The sequence below is a fragment of the Apostichopus japonicus genome, chromosome 16, assembly GCF_037975245.1.
Source record: "Apostichopus japonicus isolate 1M-3 chromosome 16, ASM3797524v1, whole genome shotgun sequence".
NCBI lineage: Eukaryota > Metazoa > Echinodermata > Holothuroidea > Aspidochirotida > Stichopodidae > Apostichopus > Apostichopus japonicus.
The window spans coordinates 29943880-29968024 of record NC_092576.1 but is presented as its reverse complement, the minus strand read 5'-3'; the positions used below and the strand labels follow the sequence as shown (position 1 = coordinate 29968024).

The 24145-nt window shown below is 38.6% G+C and overlaps 1 protein-coding gene across 1 annotated transcript; it reads right to left on the bottom strand.

The window, feature by feature from the left end:
- Positions 1 to 6265: 6265 nt before the first annotated feature.
- LOC139983745 (uncharacterized) lies at positions 6266 to 20782 on the bottom strand. The gene is made up of 2 exons (XM_071997472.1): positions 7902 to 20782; positions 6266 to 7200 (listed from the first exon to the last, which is right to left on the bottom strand). Exons 1-2 carry the CDS (start codon positions 8284 to 8286, stop codon positions 6266 to 6268), a joined length of 1320 nt encoding a protein of 439 aa, XP_071853573.1. The 5' UTR covers positions 8287 to 20782.
- Positions 20783 to 24145: the final 3363 nt, after the last annotated feature.

Sequence of the window (24145 nt, the reverse complement as noted above, 5' to 3'; positions counted from 1 at the left end):
GAAGTTATACTCTTTGCTAAACTTCTTAAACTCCGACGAAGAATATTGAGGACCATTGTCTGAAATTACGACTGAGGGAATGCCATGCCTACTAAATTGCTGCTTGCACAAACTGATAATGGCATTGCTTTTAAGACTAGATAATTTGTTCACTTCAAAGTAATTCGAATAATAATCCACTATTATCAGATAGTTTTCTGAATCAAATGTAAACAAGTCAGTGCCTACCCTTCCCAAGGTCTTGAAGGCAGTTCATGGTTTATCATGGGCTTTTTACAGTTTTGATTGTTGAACATATTACAGGTTTCACATGTGTTCACAGCATCTGTAATATGACTAGCCATTCCTCGCCAAAACATTAAATCTCTTGCAAGTCTTTTTGATTTTTCTATGCCTTGGTGGCCTTCATGAGCCTTGTTGACCATGAACTTCCCTAGACATCTCGGTACGACAAGTTTATGTGACTTCAAAATTAAATCATCTTCAAGAAAAAGATCACTTCTAAAATTCCAATACGGCAGAAACTCCCTATCTAGGTTATCTCTACATTCAGGCCATCCTTGTAAGATTACATTTTTCAACATTTGCATTAATGGATTAGCCTTAGTTTTATCTTGAAACTGTTTCACACGCTCATCACTCATAGGCAACATATCTACCATACATACTGAAATTTCAGTTGAATCATCAATATCATTTTCACTGTGATCTTGAAAATTTCTGCTCAGTGCATCTGCTACAAACATTTTTTGTATTTCACATTCATTGCATACTTTTGCAGTTTTAACAGCATACGCTGTAGTCGAGGGGGTGCTTGTGCTTGTGGTTTCTTCAGGATTGGCTCCAGTGGTTTGTGGTCTGTTTCAACATCAAATTCGCGCCCAAATACATATTGATGAAACTTCTGGCAACCAAAAATAATTGCTGCCAGTTCTTTCTCAATTTGAGCATAACGCTGCTGTGACTCACTAAATGCTTTTGAAGCAAATGCTATTGGATGGTTATCCTGAAGAATTACTGCACCAACACCTCTACTGGAGCTATCGACACTAATAATCACTGGTTTGTTAACATCATAATAGTGCAAGACTGGAGCTTCAGTCATCTAGGCCACGGGCCAACTAGTGCAAATGTAAATAAAAATCAAGTTTCGTTGCACCCACTGAGGGACTAAACGGAACCAGGTGTTTTTGGTAGTCTACGGTGTGTAGAAAAAGATAATGCATGTTCTTTTTGCTCAAAGTTGCACATGAAGCGAAAACCTAAGATTGAAATTTGTTACTTTTTGGAGCCACTATCTCAGAAACAACCACAATGTTACGACCACCTTTTGACAATATTGAGCTAATAAAAGCTTTGCTGTACAGAAATACTTCATAAGTCAATTGTCTCTTTACTTCAGATAAATTTTATTTCATATCTACTCTATTTATGTACATTCTTTACATTTTTGCATAAAGCAGCATAAACTGAAGCATTAGTTTTATCTTGGGTGAAAATTTTACTTTGGTAACTTCTAATATCTTAATATGTTGCATCAAATTCTTACACTATTCAATAAAGTACATGCAAAAGCAAGAGGGGAGAGGTTACTAGCACTTCACCCTCATACTGGATCTTTACCATCCAGCTCCATAATTCTTTACACTTCGACTTTTGTTCCATAAAGCAGCATAAACTGATGCGTTTACTTAATGTTCGTTATAATAACTTCTTGAATCTTAGTTCGTGGCATCTAATTCTTATACTGTATTTAAATTTACTTAATTATATGGAACAAAAAGAGGGGAGAGGTTACAAGCACTTCACCCCTCACACTGGATCTTTACCATCCAGCTCCCTAATACATTTGTTCATAATCAGAAGTAAAAATAAAAATGGGGCGTTGCTACATTATCAAGCCATCTGATATAAGTAACAATTCAAATTCTTAACTTTCAAGTGTTGCTCCTTGCACTCTGTCAATGTCTTCTTAACAATAACCATAAATACATTACTAACAATACATAAAACCAGAGGATAACAACTCCAATGTCATGTACATAACAAGCTACTGTACTGTATGGAAGGTTCAATGTTACTGGTAGACCGTTGTAAGTATACTGTACAGTCTGGTAGGGGCTACCGTGATGAACACCAATATCACCTTATTTCACATTACATTGGACTGCTACCAGCAGTATTCATTTTCTAAATGGTAAAAATTACATCGATATTACACATTGAATCTTGTTTAAAAATTGAACATTCAAAAATGAAAGTGTGATTCACATGGTATATCCACCATGCAAAGTATTAAGTTCAATATTGTTACAGAACCTAACAAGTTGTCTTGTTGTTTGTCATTAAAATGATAATCTAATTAACCTTGAATACATTTCATTAAAACCAATAAGGCACAATGAGCCTGCTATCAATGATGAAAACACCTGTTTGAAAGTTGATGTAAGAAGAGACACCATTGAATTGTTTTGAATTTTGAGTTTTGAATTAAAATAATTGATATTCCTAGGCCTGTTTTAGTAGCACAATTCAAATTTCAAATGATTCAATTTAAAAAAAAGGTACAGAAGGGAACAATGATTCTTTTTTTGAGTGAATGACATAAAATATTGAGCCAACTTCTGGTTATCTTTAATTTGGGAAACAAGTTACAGTATCTTCCTTGCCCTGAAGTTATGCATACATTGTAGAAGACCCTGAACTGTTCACCATGGTTCATCTTCATGATCACTGTTGTATTCAACATCACACTCCTCATTTAGTTCAATGTTGTTTTCACAATTGACACATTTACAGACTTCAGTGCAGGGAAGATTGTTCTTAGCACATGAGCATTTAGATTTACTACAACGAGATTTTTTGCAGCCACAATAGGTAAGTTCCAATACCTCCTCTGGTGCCGGTGCCATACTCATCCAGTCAATTGTCAGACATTCCTCTTCTATTCTCCAGCCATGACCTACGGGATTAGGAATACCTGGTTTACATTCCAAACTTTCGTTTCCATATTGCAGCCTGATAATTAGCTCTCAAAAGGTGCTTCTTCAAACAGTCCAAATTAGGAGGCATGGCTGAGTCTGACTTGTCTGCTCGGGTTGTGAAATGCCTGTACCTCGCTTCATTAACCTTCAAACATTCCTTGTAACCATACATTGCACAGGTAAACTTCTCGATTCCTTCCACTAGATCTGCAGACAGTGTTAAAGTAGAGCCAATAAGTTGAAACAATTCAATGGCGTTTTCTTCCTCCATCAACTTCCAAACCTTCACTTTCCCTTTCCCGTGAAAAGAACTTACAGTATCACAACCGGTGAAACTATGAAAACCGACAAAGCATCCCTCTTGTCACCCAACCAATTACTTACTCCTGACAAGTTAACAATTCTTTTCCTTTTTTGACCAGTGTAAAAAAACAAGTCAGCAGTATCTGAGATTTTCTTAGCAAATGCCACACCAAGAACAAAAACATCTGTGTCCGGACTTCTAATCACAATACTGTCTGCAGATTTTGTAGCAAACCGACAATGCAACAGCATTCGTGTGTCAGCCTCCTCATGATTGCAGTGTAATTCTGGCTGCTCCTGTACTTTTATTTGTCCATTGACTACAGCAAGAGAATGACATTCATCTCCATGGGACATGTATATTGTTACACCATCCAACAATGTAGTACGTGACTCTCTCTGCCAGTCATTGTACATGAAAGAAACGAGTTCTTCTTTGTTTGGTCCAGAGCTCATGAATTTCTTGAATTGCTGTGGCATTTTCATCTGTGGTCCATGTATTTTGTAACGCTGGACACCACTTGTGCTTGCTCTTTTCTGTCTTTCTGCATTTTTGATAGATTCTTGTGGATATTGATCTGTGACAAAGTGAACCTCTGTGTGGTCTGTATCCTTGGCAAGTTTTACCAACTCCTTCATAACAAGCTCTGAAAATTCTCCAAACGTATGTGGTAAGTCTCGAGCCTGAAACTGTTGGATTATTGCCATGCCATCAACAATCCAGATGCAGCTCTTTGGAATGTTAGTTATGTAAGGCGCTGGAACTACCAAAGACTCTAAGTGGTGCATCAACTTTGCTTTTGGATGTTTGACCAAAGTTCCACTGTGTTGAGAGGGATAAAGGCAATGGACCAAGGCTGTACTGTAAAATGGTCTCCATACTGATGTTTCTCACTTTTCCACAAACAAGCAGTCTTGCAAATAAATTTCTATTAGATTTCAACTCTATCTCTTTTCCTTTCACTTTCACTTTCTGCTTCTCTCCAATTGATGTGAAAGTCTTTAGCTTCTGAGCCGGAATGGGATCAAAGAAATCTACTTCATTGGTTTGTAACCTTCTTTGTATGAAAGATTTGATAGCTTCTTCACCTTTATCATTAGCGTGTAGCAAATCTTTTGAAACATGATCTGGTGCCACGATGCCTGATGTGAGATGAACTAATTCTTCTTGATCTAATTCAAATGGATTAGTCATCGATTCGATTGCTGTCACTAATGCTTGAATATCCTGCTCCTCTTTGACATTACGGGTGATATCTAAATCTTTCCTCTTCCTTGACTTGTCACCTTTTCCAGCCATTTCTTGACATTCTGCTGCTATTTCAGCTCTTACATGGAATGATGCAATCCAACGATGAACAGCAGCCTTGTTGGTTGTGATTCCAATCAGACCACCCTTTGTTTTGGAATCTCTGTTCATGGTTTGTTCGATTGTCATGTCACATGGAACTCCTGAAAAACCATGGTTTTGTTGTCTCTGGACAGAAAACTCGCCATCTTGAAAATGCTGTGCCAAGGTAGGATTGCTTTTGGTAATATGCTGCATTTCAAGCCAGTACACTGTTGAGTATCTTGAATAGTTTACTCTGTCATAGGCCATAAACCATGGCATCATGGACCGTAGGGACGACAGGTGAAGATTCCAATCTCCTTCACGAGAAGCACGGAGAAACAGTAAGAGAACTTGCACCATTTCCAAGTACGAGTTCCAATATTGGACTGTCGGTGAAGTTGAGCTAGTTTTCACAAATTGCAGGTAGTTTTGCAATAGACCTTGAACTGAGGGATCTGACAAAGCTTCTTCAAAAGTTGCTGGAAATGATCTTCTGAGCTTATCAAGGGCAACATTTGCAGCAGAAAGGTCTGTTTCAGACGGCTTTTTAGGTATGCCTGGAATCTCAGTCGATGAAGAGCTTCATACATTAACTTGTGAAATCTCACGCTTCTGTTGTAGTGAGATCCACCCATGATACCGTTCAAGGAGCCCTGTGCAACCACTTCTGACTCAATAGCAACATCATCTAAACCACTATCCTGAAACCTTTTTCCAATGCATGCCATGAAGCACATCGAAGTATGAAAAGCACCCATTCGGATAATTAATCGGTTCATAAATACCTCATTATGCCATCGAAGTTCCTGGGCTTTTGCATATATTGCCTGATCGAACACAACAACAATTTGTTCCAGACCTAACTTGTTAGCTATCTCTAAGCTCCGAAGTAATATTGTATACACTGTGTCCATTTCAGTAGGGGAGGCATCAATCACTGGTAAGTATCCAATGAGGGACTTGGGGGGAATCGTCTTACACAGGAGTGTGTTAAACCCTGTCCAACTTGGAGGATGAGCACTTCTTGCTTCTGATTGTGTTTGCCTGATGAGTGCAAATGCAGTGTCTTTCTGGTGAGCTTTTGACTGCATCTCCACATTCTCCGTCAGGGAAATATCGTTTGCAAATGCCACTGGGCCTTTCCGTTGAACATTAAGGCAAGTAGCAATGTTTCTGGGGGGTGCATCAATGGACCTTTTCTTTGTTTTCTTGGTTCCTGCTTGTGGGGTTGAAGAGTCTCTGACTTGGAGGGATTCTCTTTGGATCACTATCCCATTTGTGTTGTGGGTTGTCCCCTTTCCAGTTATAGTTTCCTCCCCAAAGTCATTATTGTCCCAAACAAGTGTTGTAAACCTCCCTTCTTGAATGAATGGGGGAAGGTTTAAGGGTCCTTTCTTTGTCTGCTCCTCAGCTATTGCTGTGTCATGTTCCAAAACAGCAGAATGAGACACTGCATGTCCAAATCCATTCAGAATTCCAATCAACTTTGCAGATCCTGTCATATGCCTAACAGTCATACCAAGTGCAAGGTGTTTTGGCATCTGCTTTCTTCCTGATGAGGCATGGTAAATGATGTCTTGTGCAATGGACACAACTCTGGTCATCACTTTCGGAAACTGTTACAAGTCTTTCTTCCTCTGGATCATTAGATGATTACAACTTCCTGGCATGCCAGGAAGTTGTAAATGCTTATGGGTATGATCACTCTTGTTTTATCTAGATTGAGATCTTGTCCACCAGGTGGCCATGGTGTAGTCATCTCTATTGACTGTATAGACTCTCTTAATTTTCGGGCTGTGAAGTAAATTTCACTTAGCTTAGTACCTTTAGATGGTTCGTTGGTTTGTGTTGATTCATCATCAGTTGTGTCATCTTGACTTGGCTCACTCAATGATAAATTCTCATCCTCATAAGTTAGAGCTTCTTCGGCTATATCTTTTGCTTCAAGCAATCTTGACAAAACTATCTCACTGTCATTACGTTTGTTTGGCTTGAGAAATTGCAAATGAGGATAGCACCGTTGTAGTCGTTTTTTCAACTTGAATGTCCTGTAACTCGAAGCATCTACATCCTGAACTTTCTTTACCATCTTGATGAAATGGAGACGCAGTTTATTCATTCTGTAAATTTCATGTTTTTTAAAAATTTGATTATCTATGTATTCTTTGCAAAACTCCTCAAAAGCTTTTCCATACGTTGTGTCAACTTTTTCAGCTTCATCTTTCTTTGCTTTTGTTAAAAACCTAGTTGAGTCCTTGTAACATGACTTATGGTATTGTGCTTCTGCTGCAACTAGATCTCTGTCTCTTATCTTCAGTAGAAGTGCTTCATTGAATGTAAGTTCTGCAGCTTTTCTAAGTTGGCCGGCTTCAATTGTTTCACATTTTGTGAGGGGTTCCCGTTTTCTTGCACCAGAATGCCTGTCACGTGTCCATCCATCAGCATTGCAAATCAAGCATTTGGCTGGAAAAATGTGGGGTCTGTCCGATTTAGAAGTTGTGGCTTCTCTGGATCGCAATCTGGCTTTTTTAGGTTCTGGTGGTTCGGTAATTTTATAATCTGGAATATCACTTGCATTATCTGTGTGAAAAGAAGAAAAGAAAAATTGACAGTCAGTTAATGCAGTGGATGCAGACATGTTTGTGCGAATGGGGACAAGTTGGACGACATTATAAATTGACTTCACAGCATATAGAAATTCTGATACAAAACTTCAATATTACTTTGATCTATTTTTGTGTGTGCGTGTGTGAGGGGGGGGGGGGGTGCGTAGGTTCATTTAGTGAACCATGCAGCTGTCTTTTGCATGGGTCATTTTTCGAAAATCACGGCCAAAATAACAACCTAGGCTTGTGTGATTATATCAAAGCCATGCTATAAATACACTTCAAAACAGCAAAATGCGTATATTTGTTAATAACATTTTATCGGACCCCAAGTCAAAACGCAAGCCCTACGAGCTCGCATTTACGCCTTCGTCATAAAATTACATCGACCTAATTGCACGGCCACAAATTTCAAATGCCTGCCTATATCATCCATCTCTAGATGAAACCCTGGTGGGAAGGGGTGGGGCAGAGAAGACCCTGGGAAGAGCAGAGAATACCAGGTTATGGGACAGACAGGTAGACTGTAATTCCAATTTTTTTGGGGGGATCCTGAAGTCGTTTCAAAGCCCCATAGGCCTAATTTTGTAGTGGAAGTGGTACACGGACAACTTTGTTACTTTTATGGATCAAATTCATGCCCTGTTCAAAGATGATATATATAAATGTACTCACCAGATTGAATACTTGACAAATCTCTTCTTTGTTCTGCTTTAGAGAGCTTTGATATGTCAGTAAATCGTTGGTAACACTCCCTATGATAGCCTACACTACGACTAGTACGAGTACGAGTGATATCAGTAGGTGAAGAACAGTTTATCAGGTTCAGTTCTGACCAACAATTAGCAGCAATTTCTCCATATGAACTTGAAATGGACTTCCATCTCATACAACAATCCTTAAATTTCACAAAGCTAGCCTCAGAAAAGGGTATAATATTACATGTTTTCCGACAGCATACAGGAATACAACACTCCATGTTAATGTAACACAGTGTAAGTGCATAATGCATTGTACAGTGCATATGTTGCGCAATCACAACACTAGGATTGTGACTCATACATAGAGGGCTCTGATTGGTCAATCTGATAATTTGCTCAGTTTATTAACCAATCATACAAATTGTCTGTTAGCAAATTTAAATGGTTTTTACTTAATTTCTCTCAAATGTGCAAATATTTTAAAAAAGAACAAACAGAAATAGATTAAGAAAATTAGGTTTGAATTTATTAAACTGAAGTTGAGTAGTCCCAGCAGCCATGTGAACGAAAGAGTGTTTTAGATGGCTTGAGCCCATGGCCTAATCAGTCTTTTCAACTCATTAAAGGACTTATCCTGATCATGTGACCAATGCCACTGAATTTCTTTTTCCAACAATTTTCTGAACGGGGCTGTACATTCAGAAATTGTTTTCACAAACTTCGCTAAGTAATTGATGATACCCAAGAATTGTTTCAATTCTGTTTTGTTTGTAGGTTTTTCCATGTTTACAACTGCATCTACTTTGATAGGATCTGGTTTTAAACCCTTTTCTGTTAACTTGTGACCAATGTATGTTACTTCCTTAACATTGAACTTACACTTGGCCTGATTGAGTTTCAAATTTCTCTCTTTCACTCTATCAAGTACTGTCTTTAAACGTAGATCGTGTTGCTCACGGTTTATCCCCCCACACTAGTATGTCGTCCATAATAACTTCAACGCCATCTAGTCCCTGAAACATCTGCGACATGACACGTTGAAATATCTCTGGAGCGGATTTGATGCCAAATGGGAGTCTGGTGTATCTGTAGCGGCCAAATGGACTGTTAAAAGTGCAAAGACGCGAACTTTCATCATCGAGTGCAAGCTGCCAAAAACCACAATTCGCATCAAGTGTTCAAAACACATTGGCATTCGGGAGCCGTGAAATTACTTCATCTATGGTTTTCATGGGAAAGTATTCCCGTTCAATTACGTCGTTGAGGTCTTTTGGATGTAAACAAATTCTGATACGATCACGTCCTGGTTTCACAACCGTAACCATGCTGTTCACCCATTCGCTAGGTCTTTCTTCTTTGACGATTACTCCTAATTTCTCCATTTGACTCAGTTCATCTCGAACTCTCTCTCGGATTGCTATCGGTACTCGTCGTGGTGCATATGTACTACTGGCTTTGAATCTGCCTTAATCTGTATGTGGTGCTTACCAGGCAGGCAACCCAGACCTTTGAAGACATCTGCATATTCTTCTTGAATATTAGAGCTTGTATTGACTGCATGAACCTCTTTTGATCAGTCCCAGGCGTACACTTGTCTGTAGTCCCAGAAGTGGTCTTACGTTCTCTCACAACTTGAAATTCAACGTCGTATAATTTGTCCTTGTGTTCACACAATAATGTTGACTTTCCCAATGGTTTTACACGTTTTCCGAAGTACGAAACTAATTTGACTTTTGACTTTTCTTTCGTTATCTCTTGTAGTAACTGTATCCACAAATATATAGTATACTTTTGACTCTGATGAGGCGTTGTTTTCTTCAACGGTATTTACCTGATCTTGTGACTTCTTATTGAATTGACTTCCTGTCCTGTCTGTTTTGTTTTCTCTGGTACGACACTTACGAGCAAAGTGATTTGGCTTGCTACATTTGTGGCAAATTTGTCCTTCAGCTGGACACTTATTTGGGTGGTGTTCATAGCCACACTTTCCACATTCGTTGTAATTCTGGTTTTGAGGTCTTGGTCTCATCGAACTAGTCTTGTTTACAAATGGCTTAGACCTTAGTGCATCTACTGTTAGTCCTACATTTGAATCCTTGCTGTACAAAGTACTTTGTACTTTGCTTACCTTACAAATGTTAATTGCCGTTTGCAGGGTTAAATCACTGTTGCGTAGTAGCCTTTCCCGTAGTGAATTGTCAATAATACCAACTAAAATTCTGTCGCGAATCATGTCATATAATGAACCGAACTCGCACGTCTTTGCTTTGTTTCTAAGATCTGTTAAAAACTGTTCAAATGACTCACCCGTTAAACATGTGCCTTTCATAGGTCACATTCCTTTTCGGTGTGAAATGTTCCTCAAACTTTTGCAAGATTGTTTTCAAATCATCGCTTTTCTCAGTTTCGCTAAACTGGAACGAGTTATACACATCGAGCCCGTCATCTCCAATAACGTGCAATAGTGTACTATACTGCACCGCAGGCGTTTGTGTGTCCATACCTGAAGCTGTCATATATAGTTGGAATATTTGTTTCCTTTGTCTCCATGATTCCGAAAGATTTCCTTCTACGGATAGTCCTTCGGGTGGCTTCAGGCCTTGCATTGTCACAAAGAATTTTCACTTCTGACACCATGTAATAATGGCACGGATTGACAAAGATTGAATTGATTCTGCTTTATTGGTTGTGATCTGTCTTTTGTGTTCTCACCGACTCCCCGTGCTCGAGGGCGGTAGTCCATATTATAACACTTATAGCTGTCAAAAATAATCTCGATGCCACTCTCCTCTCTAACCCAACCCAAAGAAATAATCAAATAATTGAAATCGTACTCGAAAGAGACAATAAACCTCTCCACATCATTAGCTATTATAGTCGCCCAAATGAGCCCATATCAACTGATATAAACCAAAAAACAATTCTTGTAGGAGATCTAAACGCCCACCACATCATTTTTGGCAGCTCCAAAATAACTGAAAAAGGCATATCCCTCTTAGAAATGTGTGATAAACACAACTAAACAATAATAAACCAAGATACCAAAACTAGGATAAACCCAATAAACAATAATACTGGACTACGCCATAACCTCAAACCACCTCGCAACTAAAACTCATTGGACTCAAATCCTAGAAGATAACCTAATTAGTGACCTTTTTCCACTCCTCTTTGAGCTAGTCTTAAACCTAAATCGCATTCAAAATAACGATTTAACATATAACTACAATAAAACAGACTGGACAACATTTAAAGAGGAACATATAATACCATTTACCAAAACCACAACAACGAGCTAAATTATATTGACAATTACTGTGACAGCATTGCCCAACATATCTTCAATTCATTGTCCGTTAAAACAAAACCGAAATCGAAAACTTAATAGGAATATTCTTACACTAATTAAACTCAGACGCCGCCTTCGCAGAACCTACATGATCTCTCGAGATCCAACTCTAAAAACCCAAATTAACCAACTTAAAAAACAAATAAATAGACAAATTTTGGCGGACTATCAAAAACGAGTCCAAAACAAATGCGAATCGATCATTAATGAGAAAAACCCAAAACACTTTTGGAAGAAAATCAAAAATATCATAAATCCCACTTAAACCTCAAACACTGGTAATTCAGACCAGGCATTAGAGATGGTGCAGGTAACCTGATTAGAAATACTCAAGATGAAATTAAGCTAATTGAATCACACTTTTAAATATTTTTAATATCTTTGATGGCCCCCCTTACGATAAACGTTTCAAACAAGAAATAGACCAAGCAATTATCCGAAATACAACCAGCTTTACCCCAACCCCTTATTATCCCCTCTTTTTAACGATTTACCACTGGGCTATTTCCCAACCCCGTGTAAATACGCAAAAATTATTGTAATACCTAAACCAAATAAAGACCGCAACAAAATCCAAAACTACCGCCCGATTAGCCTCCTCCCAGCCTTAGGCAAAATTTTTGAAACAATAATAGATAACCGCACTAGAACTGACCTAGAACTAAATGATCATTTCTCCCCATCTCAATCAGGTTTCCGTACACACAAATCTACATTAAACCAAACTTTTCGTCTTTCCGAAGAAATCCGAATCGGCTTCATAAAAAACATTATACCACTGCCCTCTTTCTTGATGCCGAAAAAGCGTTTGACAAAACTTGGCATAAGGATTAAGCTACTAAACTATAATCTTCCCTCCAATTAAATCAGACTTCTTTCCTCTTTCCTTCGTGATCGCTACACAAATTTACAACAAAAACCAACATTCAAACCCTATTCCACTTCGTGCAGGCACCCCTCAGGGCGCTGTTCTCAGTCCCCTCTACACCCTGTTTGTAATTGATCTAAACATCCCCTCTCTCAAATTGCAACTATAGTCAGTACGCTGACGATATAGCCATTTGGAGCACCAGTAAAAATATTCACATCTCGAAAACTGGTGCTCAATGTGGCGAATAAAAATAAACCCCTCAAAATCTAACTTAGTCAATTTCTCCTTTAAAAACTCTAAAATTCCCTAACCATATTTCCAAAATTAACCTGTTTAAACACCCCAATCACTGCCTCTCCCAATGCAACCTTCCTTGGTATCACTTTTGATAATAAACTATCCTACACTGTATTAGAACTGCAGGCCGCTGCTGCTCCCACCTTAAATACATCCAAATCCTCTCACAATAAGTATAATTTCCCTGCGAAAACCACTATCCAAATCTACAATTCCAAAATAAGACCAATTCTCAGTTACGGAGGCATCTCTCTGCTTACCATCTCAGACTCCAGTAAACAAAATCTAAATAGAATCCACACCACAGCTTACCGACTTGCCCTAAAAATCCCTTCTTATATATAGCTACCTCTCACGTTCTCCTCGCAGGAAACAAAAAATCCTTATTCACCGTACTCGTAGAATTTAATATCCGAAATCCGAAATAACCACCACATCTTTGTATTCAATCTTCTTACCTAAAGCCTCATCCCTTTAGAAAGTCCATTTCCTAAGTAGGTCTAGCCCCCAAATTCCAGGTGTACACTAAGTACAACTCAAAAACTCCAACTAAGTAGCAACCACTTCCGAAGCAAACAATAGAAACCGCTCTGTCTTTAAATCCCATTTAATTAGAAATTCCTCCCCCTTTAGTGATCCCTACCTAATTGGCTCCTCAGTTCCGACCTCCTGTTTATTTATGGCTTCTTAACAATGTTAAACGAACAATACTTCACATCTCAGCATCTCCCTGTTTGAATAATAGACAACTTTCCCTAGAAAAAAAAATTAAAAAATTGTCTATACTACAAAAGTGAAATATTACCCCCCGTAGGACCTCTTGTGAGGTCGAACAGGGGTAAACTCCTTTATTTTCCTGTCCTGAGATTCCTACCTCACCAGTCAATAAAGACTCATCCTTCTCCTCAGAAGAACACATACCGTGTGGGCAAAGAACTCCTACCAAAAGGAACGACAACAGGATGAAGCTGCAAGAGGATGAAGCTACAAGAAGGTGAAGGTACAGGATCAAGAAAGTCAAGGAACAGGATCAAGGAAGGTCAAGGAACAGGATCAAGCTACAAGAAGTTCAAAAGCCAGGCAGATACGTTGAAGGAGCTCCAGTCAAGGCTCATCACTCTCACTAAAGAGATATCCCGGATAGACGGCGATAAAAACGCTACCTATCACCAACTCAAGGTTCAGAGAAACCCACTCGGAGGAGTTTACTGATTCCTGGAATGAAGTACTCCAACGAGCAGGCAGGAACCTCCGCAGAATCTGGAGAGACGAGTTATCTCGCGAAGCTAAAAGGCAACGGGACAGATTTCTTGAAAAGAGATCTAGAGCAGAGACGGACTTAGAGTCAACATTGGAAGCTCCGGAGGCACACAGGCTTTTGAAGACCATCCTCCAGAAGGCAGCGAAAAGAGAGGAGACCAGAGTGTCACGCCGACCAAATTCCAATAATCGAAAGCAACCTTATAAAAGGTATGAGTTTGGTCGAGAAAAACGGGCCTTTTTAGGGCCACCAAATTTTCCAGAAAGAGCTACTTTCCTCTCCTCCAACATGCAAAATGCACTTTCTCTCTCTACCTCTCTCATCGTTATCTAAAAAACGCAAATATGTCCGATCAGTGAAAGGTAATAAAAGCTCCGAAAAATTCCGAACCACCAACAGGGAGCTACAGACTATACGTAGTCACTCAAAAAACCAAAATCTTCGGAAAGAAGCAGAAACACTAAAAAAGTTCGTAAAGAACCTATCAGACAGAAACATGTCCAATATAGAGTTTGTTACGCTTGGAAAAGGTCTGAAGTTGATAGCAACTCCAGTAAAACCTGAACGAAGTGATCTTCTCAAGTCATTAATAGACCTGAAAAGAAAAATGAGAATCCGCTTCATCATGCAGAATAGAATGCAAAAAAGGATTACCAAATTCCGTGTACCCTCTACATGGTCACCTAACATGACTTTTAGTAAAAACCTAGAGGACTATTTGGAAGCAACACAAACCGAAATGGCACGTGTTACTATCCGAAACGCCAATAGCAAGACGCATAAAGCGGAGCTCTTTGCACTAAATGCAATTAAAAACGACCGCTCTATTATTGTCAAACCCTTCGATAAAGGTAGAGGCATTGCTATAATGAATCACTCAGACTATCAGGCCGAAATTGAAAGGCAATTAGCTAGTCACCACTACGAAAAGTTAGAAAGTGATATGACGTTTCAAACTAAAAGTTTAGTCCAGGAAACAGTAATTGAAATGTTCTCTGCAAAAGTGATCGATAAAAGCACCTTCGAGTACTTTTCACCATATAGCCATAAGATCCGCACACCGGTCATATATATGCTAGCAAAAATTCATAAAGCACCCCGGCTAATTGAAAATTTGCCGGTAGACCGATAATAAGTCGAAACGGATCACCGACCGAAAAAAATATCGGAATTTGTGGACTATTTCTTGCTTCCTATTGTAATAAAACAAAGCACTTCTGTGAAAGACACAAATCACATTCTGCAAATTTTGGAAGCCACTCGGCTACCAAAAACGGTAGTACTTGCTACACTCGATGTCGTCGCCATGTAATCTAATGACTCCCCATGAGGAGGCATTAGATATATGTCAAGAAGTCTATGAAAAGACGGAAAAAAACGATCGGTTGCGCTATGGGTAGCCAAGCCTCTCCGGAAATCTGCGATATCGTCATGCATAGACTTGAAAACCACATTTTACCGACAGATAATAAAATCTTAAAATGGCTCCGCTATAGAGATGACATTCTATTGCTCTACGACGGTACACATCAGGAACTTGAACACCTAGTAAAAAGGTTGAATGAAATTCACCGCTTCTTTAAGTTTATGGTATAAATATCACACACAGTGGTAACATACCTAGATTTGAAAATCTTCAAGAGTACAAGGTTCGAAACCAATGGGTTATTAGACACTAACGTCCACACCAAACCCACGGAAACCTTCCAATACCTCGACAGAAACTCTGCACACCCACTTGACAATTTTAAAGGCTTCATTAAACGAGATATATTACGATACACACGTCTCTGTAACAACGAGACTGATTTCTTACAGAAAAAGAACGCGTTCACAGAGAAACTGTTACTCCGTAACTATAAGAAAGGAAATTGCCACAGCGAATAAAGGCAGAAAATTTGAAAACCGAAGGCATTACCTCACTACCAATCCTAAACAAAAGGAACCACCACTGGTGTTCAAGCTTACCTATAGAACCCATACCAAAACCAAGCATTTGAAAAAAGCACTTTTGAAACATTGGCACTTAATTTCGCAACACGCGGGATTATCCAAACTGTTTCCAAAAGAACCGATTCTTGCCTACAAAAGGGCCCAAAATATCAAAGATTTACTTGTTAACTCAAGGTTTCGTACTAACGAAGAATCAGCTGACTCTCAAGGTTCACACGAAGCTCTTTTAGATGCTCTTATAGATGCACTTTGAGTCCATAAAAACTCGTGCACAGAAAATAGATGCATTTTGAGAACGAGACGCTCATGCCGAATATAGAATATTCAAAGGCTTACTACTGATGAAGCTCCTCCTATAAAGGTTGAGAGCAGAAACCGGTCTAGTTGGTCATAAGAACCTACGCTAGTCTAGCCTACTATTAAAAGTACACTCAATTCACCTAATAGGTGCAATTATAGCATGGTGAAACATAAGTTCATGTTCTTCGGGCCCTCCCTTAAAATACCTCAGGTTCTTGGCCACTACGTTGCGTTAGATAGTAAAACCTCCACAGGGGTTGACCCTATGATAACCATGCTTTCCCATGGCCGTAAATGACACCAAAATACTATTTTTGGAATTAATTTCTTACCTTTCTAGATACCTCCGGTAAATAACAGTAATCGCAATCACTCATTGAAATTAGTTTATTCCGACAAAAGAAAAGTACAACAGTTTGCTCTTTTCCGCATTCTGGGTCGATATGGACCAAAATAATCATTGAATTAGTACTCAGCCATCTTACATCCTACAACATTCTTTTAGGTATTGAAATGTAGCTAAGGCCATGCGTTTGTGTAGAAAACCACTAAAAAGGGGTTACTGTGATTTTTTTAGTGGCTGGGGCTCAAAGGTCAAAGGTGAATCAGAAAATTACGTAATTTGGCTAAAAATCGGTTTGCATCAAAAAATCGTGACAGAAATGAATAGACCCCCCCTCCAGTATATTTGCAATAAATCATAACATGTTTTGAACATATTCTGAGCATTCGAGCAAAATATCTATAGAGGGTTGTGATAAAAATGCGAATGTCTTAAAAAATTGAAAACATTTGTCACACGTGTCCTTTCACGTGACCCGCCCGGCGGGATCCAAAACGTGACGGCCAAACGGCACTATTGATTAATGGGTGGGTCCATCCCAAGAAAGAACACTCAAGTCAAGGGAGTGAAAAAGTAAAATACGCCCACCAACATGCAGAGACATGTACGTTCGTGCTATCTATAGCTATAAAAAAAAGTGTTATGAATCAGATAGCAAAGCTGTTTAAAAATTGTTCAAATAGATTGACAAACATTCTGGTAGGTATTGTACGATCACACTCTCTTCTCAGTTAGAGGATTAATAATGATTATTTCTTTACTAACTGTGGCCATGTTTTGTTTGTATGTTTTGAGGTGGAGGGCATTTTCAGTTCATGACTACACACCGCATTGATTTGTTTATACTGTAATATTTTACATTTACAAATATTTCCTACTTATATTATTGCAGAGATGCTGTGGAGCATATGTCCCACAGGACTTTTGCATTGCTGTTACTCTAAAATGCTGTGGAGGCACTGATCAACTCCCTAGAAAGCTTCTACTTCAGCCTTTCATGCATAGGAACAATTTCCTCATTAGTGGAACTGCTGGTTACAGAATTCACCACAGAGCAAGCAGGTGCTATCATACACACAGAAAAACTACAGCTTTAGTAGGCAGTATAAAGCATACAGTAAAGAGGTCCCAGACTACCTCCACAATCGCCCACGAAACTTTGTAACAACTTGCCTGAAGAGAATACTTGCCTGACACTACACCAAAGCTAACATAGAAGAGGTAAGTTCGAGCAATTTTTGGGTAAAGAGTGAAACGACATCTCAAGAGTATGTGATTGATCTGGGAGACAATGACAGATATCCTATTTGTAACTGCATTTCCTTGAGGTGTACCTTTTTGCCGTGCAAGCATATGTTTGCAGTTGTCAAATTTACAGATGCCACATGGGATTCCTTGTCACCAAAATACAGGAATTGCACATATCTTAATCTTCATGATGATTTCTCGTCAGCAGATGCACTGAGTAAGTGCTTCTTTCTACGTAGTAGTGATAGCTTCTATGATGATTCCACCCATATTCAACAAAAGTCGGCAAGGAGATAATAAGTGATTTGCATAAGGACATTAAACAGGTACATTGACCAGGAATCAAACCAGGAACCTCTTGCTCTGTGTCTTTGCTAAAAACTTTTCAAAAGTAGAGTAGTAATAACTTTGTGTAGGATTCAGTTAACTTACTTTCCTTGCTCCAACGCAACCATGCATGTTCCCTGTGAAAAGCATAGACACTTATGTGTTCCAGGAAACACTGCATGCAGTGCTTGGTATTCTTGTTCGGAATGGTCACTCATGGAGATATTAGGGTTCCATCTTTGGATGATGTCAAGGGCCTCTGTTTTCGCAACAGTCGTTTCATCCTCTGTGATGAATTCAGCCACAGGACTTTAACCAATATTGGTCCTCACAACTGCATAACTTCTATTTGATACTGTTTTGATTCAATTCGTTTGTGTTGTTTTCTACATGTTCATTAAGTTCTCAACACAGTGTATAACATATGTTCTTAATATTTTTTAAACTCACACTACCAGGACTGCCTTATTTACAGGTGTAAGTGCAAAATGAAAAATGACCTCAATTAACACGTAAGTTTTCTTTTGACATTTCAGTTCACCAAGAAACATGAGCAACCAATTGCACATTTCAGCGATACAACTGATTCTTGTAATAATCCAGCCTGAACCAAACCAGGCTCGTTTAAAGGCACACTCTCAGCTAGGAAATTGCTAATCTTGTCTCAACGTATTCCCCGATTTAAAAATAAAATCAATGCTGCCCTCTACTGATAGCGGCAGCATGTTCATTTCTTCAACGTGGCATTCTCATCCTTAGCTATAAACAGCATACGGGTCTGGGAACTGTTCACCGCAGAGTATCAGATTTCCGAGATTCTAATCAGCCTCTCCACAGTGTTGCGTAACCTACAGGTATACCGTGTACATGTGTGTACCGTGTACATGTGTGTAACGTGTACATGTACATGTGTACATGTACCGTATACATGTACCGTGTACATGTAACGTGTACATGTTGCGTAACCTACAGGTATACCGTGTACATGTGTGTACCGTGTACTGTGTGTTATGCGGCAACTTTCCACAATGTACGCAAGTTTTCGATTAGCTATATGGACCAGTACTGCTGGGAAAACGCTATAACCAGCTCATATGAGCAGGGACTTGTTATGGAACAACTGGTAGGAGTCAAAGGGGCCGTATGATCTCGTGCTGCCGATTTGTGTTGGAGAAATTAATGAAGAAATAAAAATCGAATAGTTTCGTCGTGTAATTCTCTACAAACATGTGACTGAATATGTACTGCTTATGTACATTTATTTGACGAAACGACTTGCTTCTGGTCTAACGTTCTTCAATACTTGAGTTCAAAATAAAATAAAACTGTCAGGGACAAAATACACGCACAGAATACAGACTGGTTAATGAGCAAATGGTGTACACAAAGAGATAGATGAAAGGGGATTAGTAGACACGGGATGGAGAGAAGAAAGAAAGAAACCAACAGGGGAAGAGTAGAGGTAGGAGATAAACAGTGGAGGGACTAAGAGAGAGGATTAAGTGAAGGGGTTGGGGAATAACTGGACAAGGACAAAGACAGAAAGGTGTTGAGAAAAAGGGATGGAAAAAGCTATGAGAAGAGTGATGGGGGGGGGGACACAAGGGGAGAAGGAGGGGGACAGAAGAAAAGTTAGTCATGTCTCGGTGAGGTAAATTTAATCGAAGGTAGTTATAGAAACAGTTGCGTTAATTTCACCAAATGTGACCTAAAAATCTGGTATATTTAGGGCCTATACCTGGTCCAGAGGTGCTGCAAAATTCAACTTATTTTAGTAGTAATTTATTCAGAACGGCCGGAGGAGTCCAGTTTATCCCTGTCCCGAAGGTCATTCACCATTTTGGATTTCCCACTCCCCCCGCCTCCCATTCCCACGGATTGGTACTCCCACCACCTCATATTGGCAATATGGTTTCGCACTCACACACCACATACACGAAGGGCTTCATTTGACAGGGAGTCCCTCACCTTCCCAATATCTATCGCCCTTTACAGCAGCGAACAAAACCTATGATATAAATCCTCAACAAACGGGAAAAGGAAGAAATGTATACCAATGCACAGCCCGAAGCGTAATAGTTGTCCGTGTGCCTGATTTATCTTCAGCTGAACTAGTGTGAGAAGTTCTCGGATGACCTTCCCATTCATTACCAATCGAAAAACATTCTTTCAATACTGTTGTTTCCCAAAATAAAACAATTGGATAGGCGTTTCTACGCAGAAACCGCGCCTATCTAGTATTTGACAATTCTGTGCTGGACATTTATAACTCTTAGTTTGATTTCTTGTACGTTGATTGCCAGCAACCAAACTAAGAAAAGGTGTGCAAACTTATTTTGTTTACTAATTCTCTATCAAGAAGTCACTTGTAACGTAATGGACGAGAGTGATTTATCGCAAAATAGCAATGCAAATAATTAAATTGCAGCAGATCCGTCGGTCTATAACTGTCGAACGACGTGCCAGCGCAAATCCGGATAAAGTTCATGCCCCTATCGCATTGAGGATTTGTTTTGCTCTGACTCGTGCACCTGTGGCACGAGATCAAGACCTTGCGCAAACAGGGAACCACCGGTAAGTAAACACAACATCTCAATGTAGGCCCATACGTAGCAGCAGTTGTTGCTGGGGGAACGAATTATTAGCTATGTAGCATTTGCAAGGGCGAAGTGATAGTTCATATTAAAAGCTGCAAAGAAAAGAAAATAGCAGGCATTTACTGACCATTGATGGCACAATTGTTGGTCAGAACCATTTCAATTTGAGGGGCAGAAAGGGGTGCATCGAATAAATAAATATACTGGAAAGTTTAATTTTGGAAAGTTTCTGAATTATAAGTGGTAACTTAAACTTTAAATCGGGCCCTCTTTCATAATTTCGGAACGTCCGCTTTCGTTATTTTGCCCCCCCCCAAAAAAATAGGACAATACATCAGTTCCAACCACACCCAGCCCCCAACCCCCCCCTTCTCAATTGGTGCATATATTGTGGGCACCTAATGATGAAATTATACAAATTCAAATATAACAAGTGCAGGCGCCCATTTACACTCATTAGTGGGTGAGGGTATCCGACCATTGCTCTATAACCCAGCCTTTGAAAGTTTATGCTTTTTTCAGCAAATTAATATTGAACATGAATTCATACCTTGATATATATGCAGCATTTTTTCCTCTTTCTCTGTGTCCTACACAACTGGTAAACAACAAAACACAATAATGACATATTACTATGGTCTACGTGAAATATGTACGTGCACTTTATTCGAACAAGATGACAATAATAAGGAATATTCAACTATAAAATCTACTCTTCAAGAAGACAATTGATCTCCATCTAATTACCATCCTCCATCAAAATAAATAAAGTAGCTATTGTTTTCATTTTGTTAACAGGATTCAAGTGACCCTGATGACGATGATGATGATGATCTTGCAAGTAACCATGAAATTGAGACAGAACCATCTGATGACAGCATGGATACAAAAATAGAGGTAAGTTGTTATTCTATATTGGCCAATTAAAATAACATGAAAAACTTTCAATTTGAAATGCATTTCACTTAGGAGTCACATGGTTTGTCTTAATTTTATGCCCATGAAATGCCAGGAATTTGAAAAGTTTCACTTAATACAAGTTTGATACAGTAGATGCAATTGCATTTGAAAGTGAACATGCTATCATAAAATGTATTTATAAATCAATGACCTTCCAAAAATTGAGATGACGTGAAAAAAATCATAAATCAGTTCAAGTCTTCAGTTAAAGCATGTATATATATATATTCAGAAAGGTCATTTGCTATTCCAACTTCAATAAGCAACTTGTGACCAATTTTCGACTTTTATCTTTACATTTTCATGATATATCACCTACAATATGCAGATAAAAAAATAAGTCTGAACCCTTCAGTGCATGAAGCAATAACCCATTTTGACATATATCCAATAAAACATACTTTAATTTGGGATTACTGTTTATATTTTTCTATATACAGTATGTGTTTAGTGAACTAATCGTCTCTACTAGGTACATATGCAAAATATCATTAAACCTCTTTCTTATTCTTTAAAGACCTTTTTACATGGGCTGGAAAGGAAAGAATTAGAGACTGTGGCCACTGATCTCTTAAAAAGAAATCCAGGAGCCTATATGGATTACCTAATGATGGAAACTTCTACAGCACCGACAGACAGAGACCATTCAACTGAGATTCCAGGATGGTGTGTCTGCGGTAGGTGCAGAGAAATGTTGCAAGACATTGAGCGAAAGTGTTGCAGGATACGGGATGTTTGTCTCTCTTTGAGTGAAGTGTTCTTGGCTGTGTGTGCTAATGCACATGTTCTGGAAGTGGCAATGAGGTCGACATAGGACATTTTGGCTGATGTTGCTGTTCGTAACAAAAAGAACTACAGACACTATTGCCTACAAACAATTCATATATTGGCAGACTTGGTGCTGGACGAAGGAGACTTATTCCATCCTGTTGTATTTGGGCCATCAGAACAAAGTTTCCAGCAGCAGACAATATTTACAAAGGTTTTACAATTGGTAATGGCATATTAGAGGATTAAAGAAATATATATTTTCAACTCCCTGCGAGCGAAAAGTTGTAATCTGTTTCATGTATCTAGTTTTATTTTCTGTAAATAATAAATATAAGTAGCATATTAACCAACTTGTGCTTCCCTTGGAAATATGGTTGATTATGTCCAACAGGATAAGAAACAGAAGTAAAAGTAAATTGTGGTTTTGATGATGTGACATGATCAATTTTCTTCATGAATCTGACGTAATGTATAGGGTGTACAACATACTTCATATTAGTAATACAGTCAAAAGCAGTGTGTGATGTGACAAACAATAAACTAGAATGACACAGGCTCTCCTGAAATGACCATTGACCTTCCTGTACTACATGTGATACATTAACATACTAAATATGACATCTCTCCTTGTTGAATTATTTTTTTTCACTATTTGACCCTTAGTGAACTCAAAAGTATAGAGACAGGTAAAAGAGTAGTGAAGTGAATATTTTGCGTTTGTTAACTCCCAAGTTCAAATGACTAATTATAGGCTCCATAAGTTTCATATGGTACATCTACAAACCGAATGACATCTGTCCAAGCATCCTTTAGCAATCTCATGGTTACAAGGTTTTACACAATTTGACCTCTGATGACTTCAAATGACCTTTGACTTATACCAATAACACTAGGCTTATTGTACTAAATGTGGTACTTTTAAACACAAGCTAAGCATCACAAATACGCACAGACACACACACAAACATACGCAATCATGAATAGAAAGGTCACGATTATCTTTGAAACCAAAAACATGTGAAGTAGAAACTGCAGTTCAAACTCACATCTCAAATAACTAGCTTTTACAAATCAATTAATCCTTAACACATATGACAATGCGACAATAATAGTCTTCAGTTTAAACTAATCAATTTATGAGGTATGGAGTTCCTTTAACAGCAATATTGGGAACATTTAATGAGAAAAACTGGAAATAGAGAGGAGATATAGTCATCGATATTTCAGGGTGTTACTAAAACGAATGACAATTGCGTTACACATAACGAATGACAATATGCTGTACACACTAAAAAATTGCGTTCAACTAAAACGAATGACAGGTATGACAGCACAGACATTTGCTTCAACCGGATATCACAGTTCAGACTTCGTGGGTATCTAGATCTAGTAAAGTACTGACAAGATAAAAACGCACCTTATAGTAAGCGAAATTGTAAGTCTGATATTAAAAAGTAAATTTAACGTCATTTTTCCCATATTAATTGTTAGAAACTAACAATGCTATAATCTTGAAACGGCTTCAGTTATCTTTCTATATAAATCTACAGAGGTAAAAAGCACAGCACTCAAGCGCATTCTCACACAAAAACTTTCCCTGTGATTTCTATCCGTAAATTACACCAAAACCCTGCAACCACGTAACGTAACATGCGATTTTCCTCAAATCATTTTTGCGCAGAAAACCAATAACCGCATTTACTCCACTCCGCTAATCATTCTATCTCTTCTCAACACTGTCCTTCGTTGTCATTCGTTGTCCTTCGTTGTCATTCGCTGTCATTCGCTGTCATTCGCAAATGATAATTAACCCTGTACAAAGACAATTGTCATTCGCTGTCATTCGTTTTAGTTTGTCCCATATTTCACTTACTTTCTGACAGGCTAATGCTTCTGTCAAAAGTTCCTTTGCCTAATGGAATGAATATCTTATTGCATAAA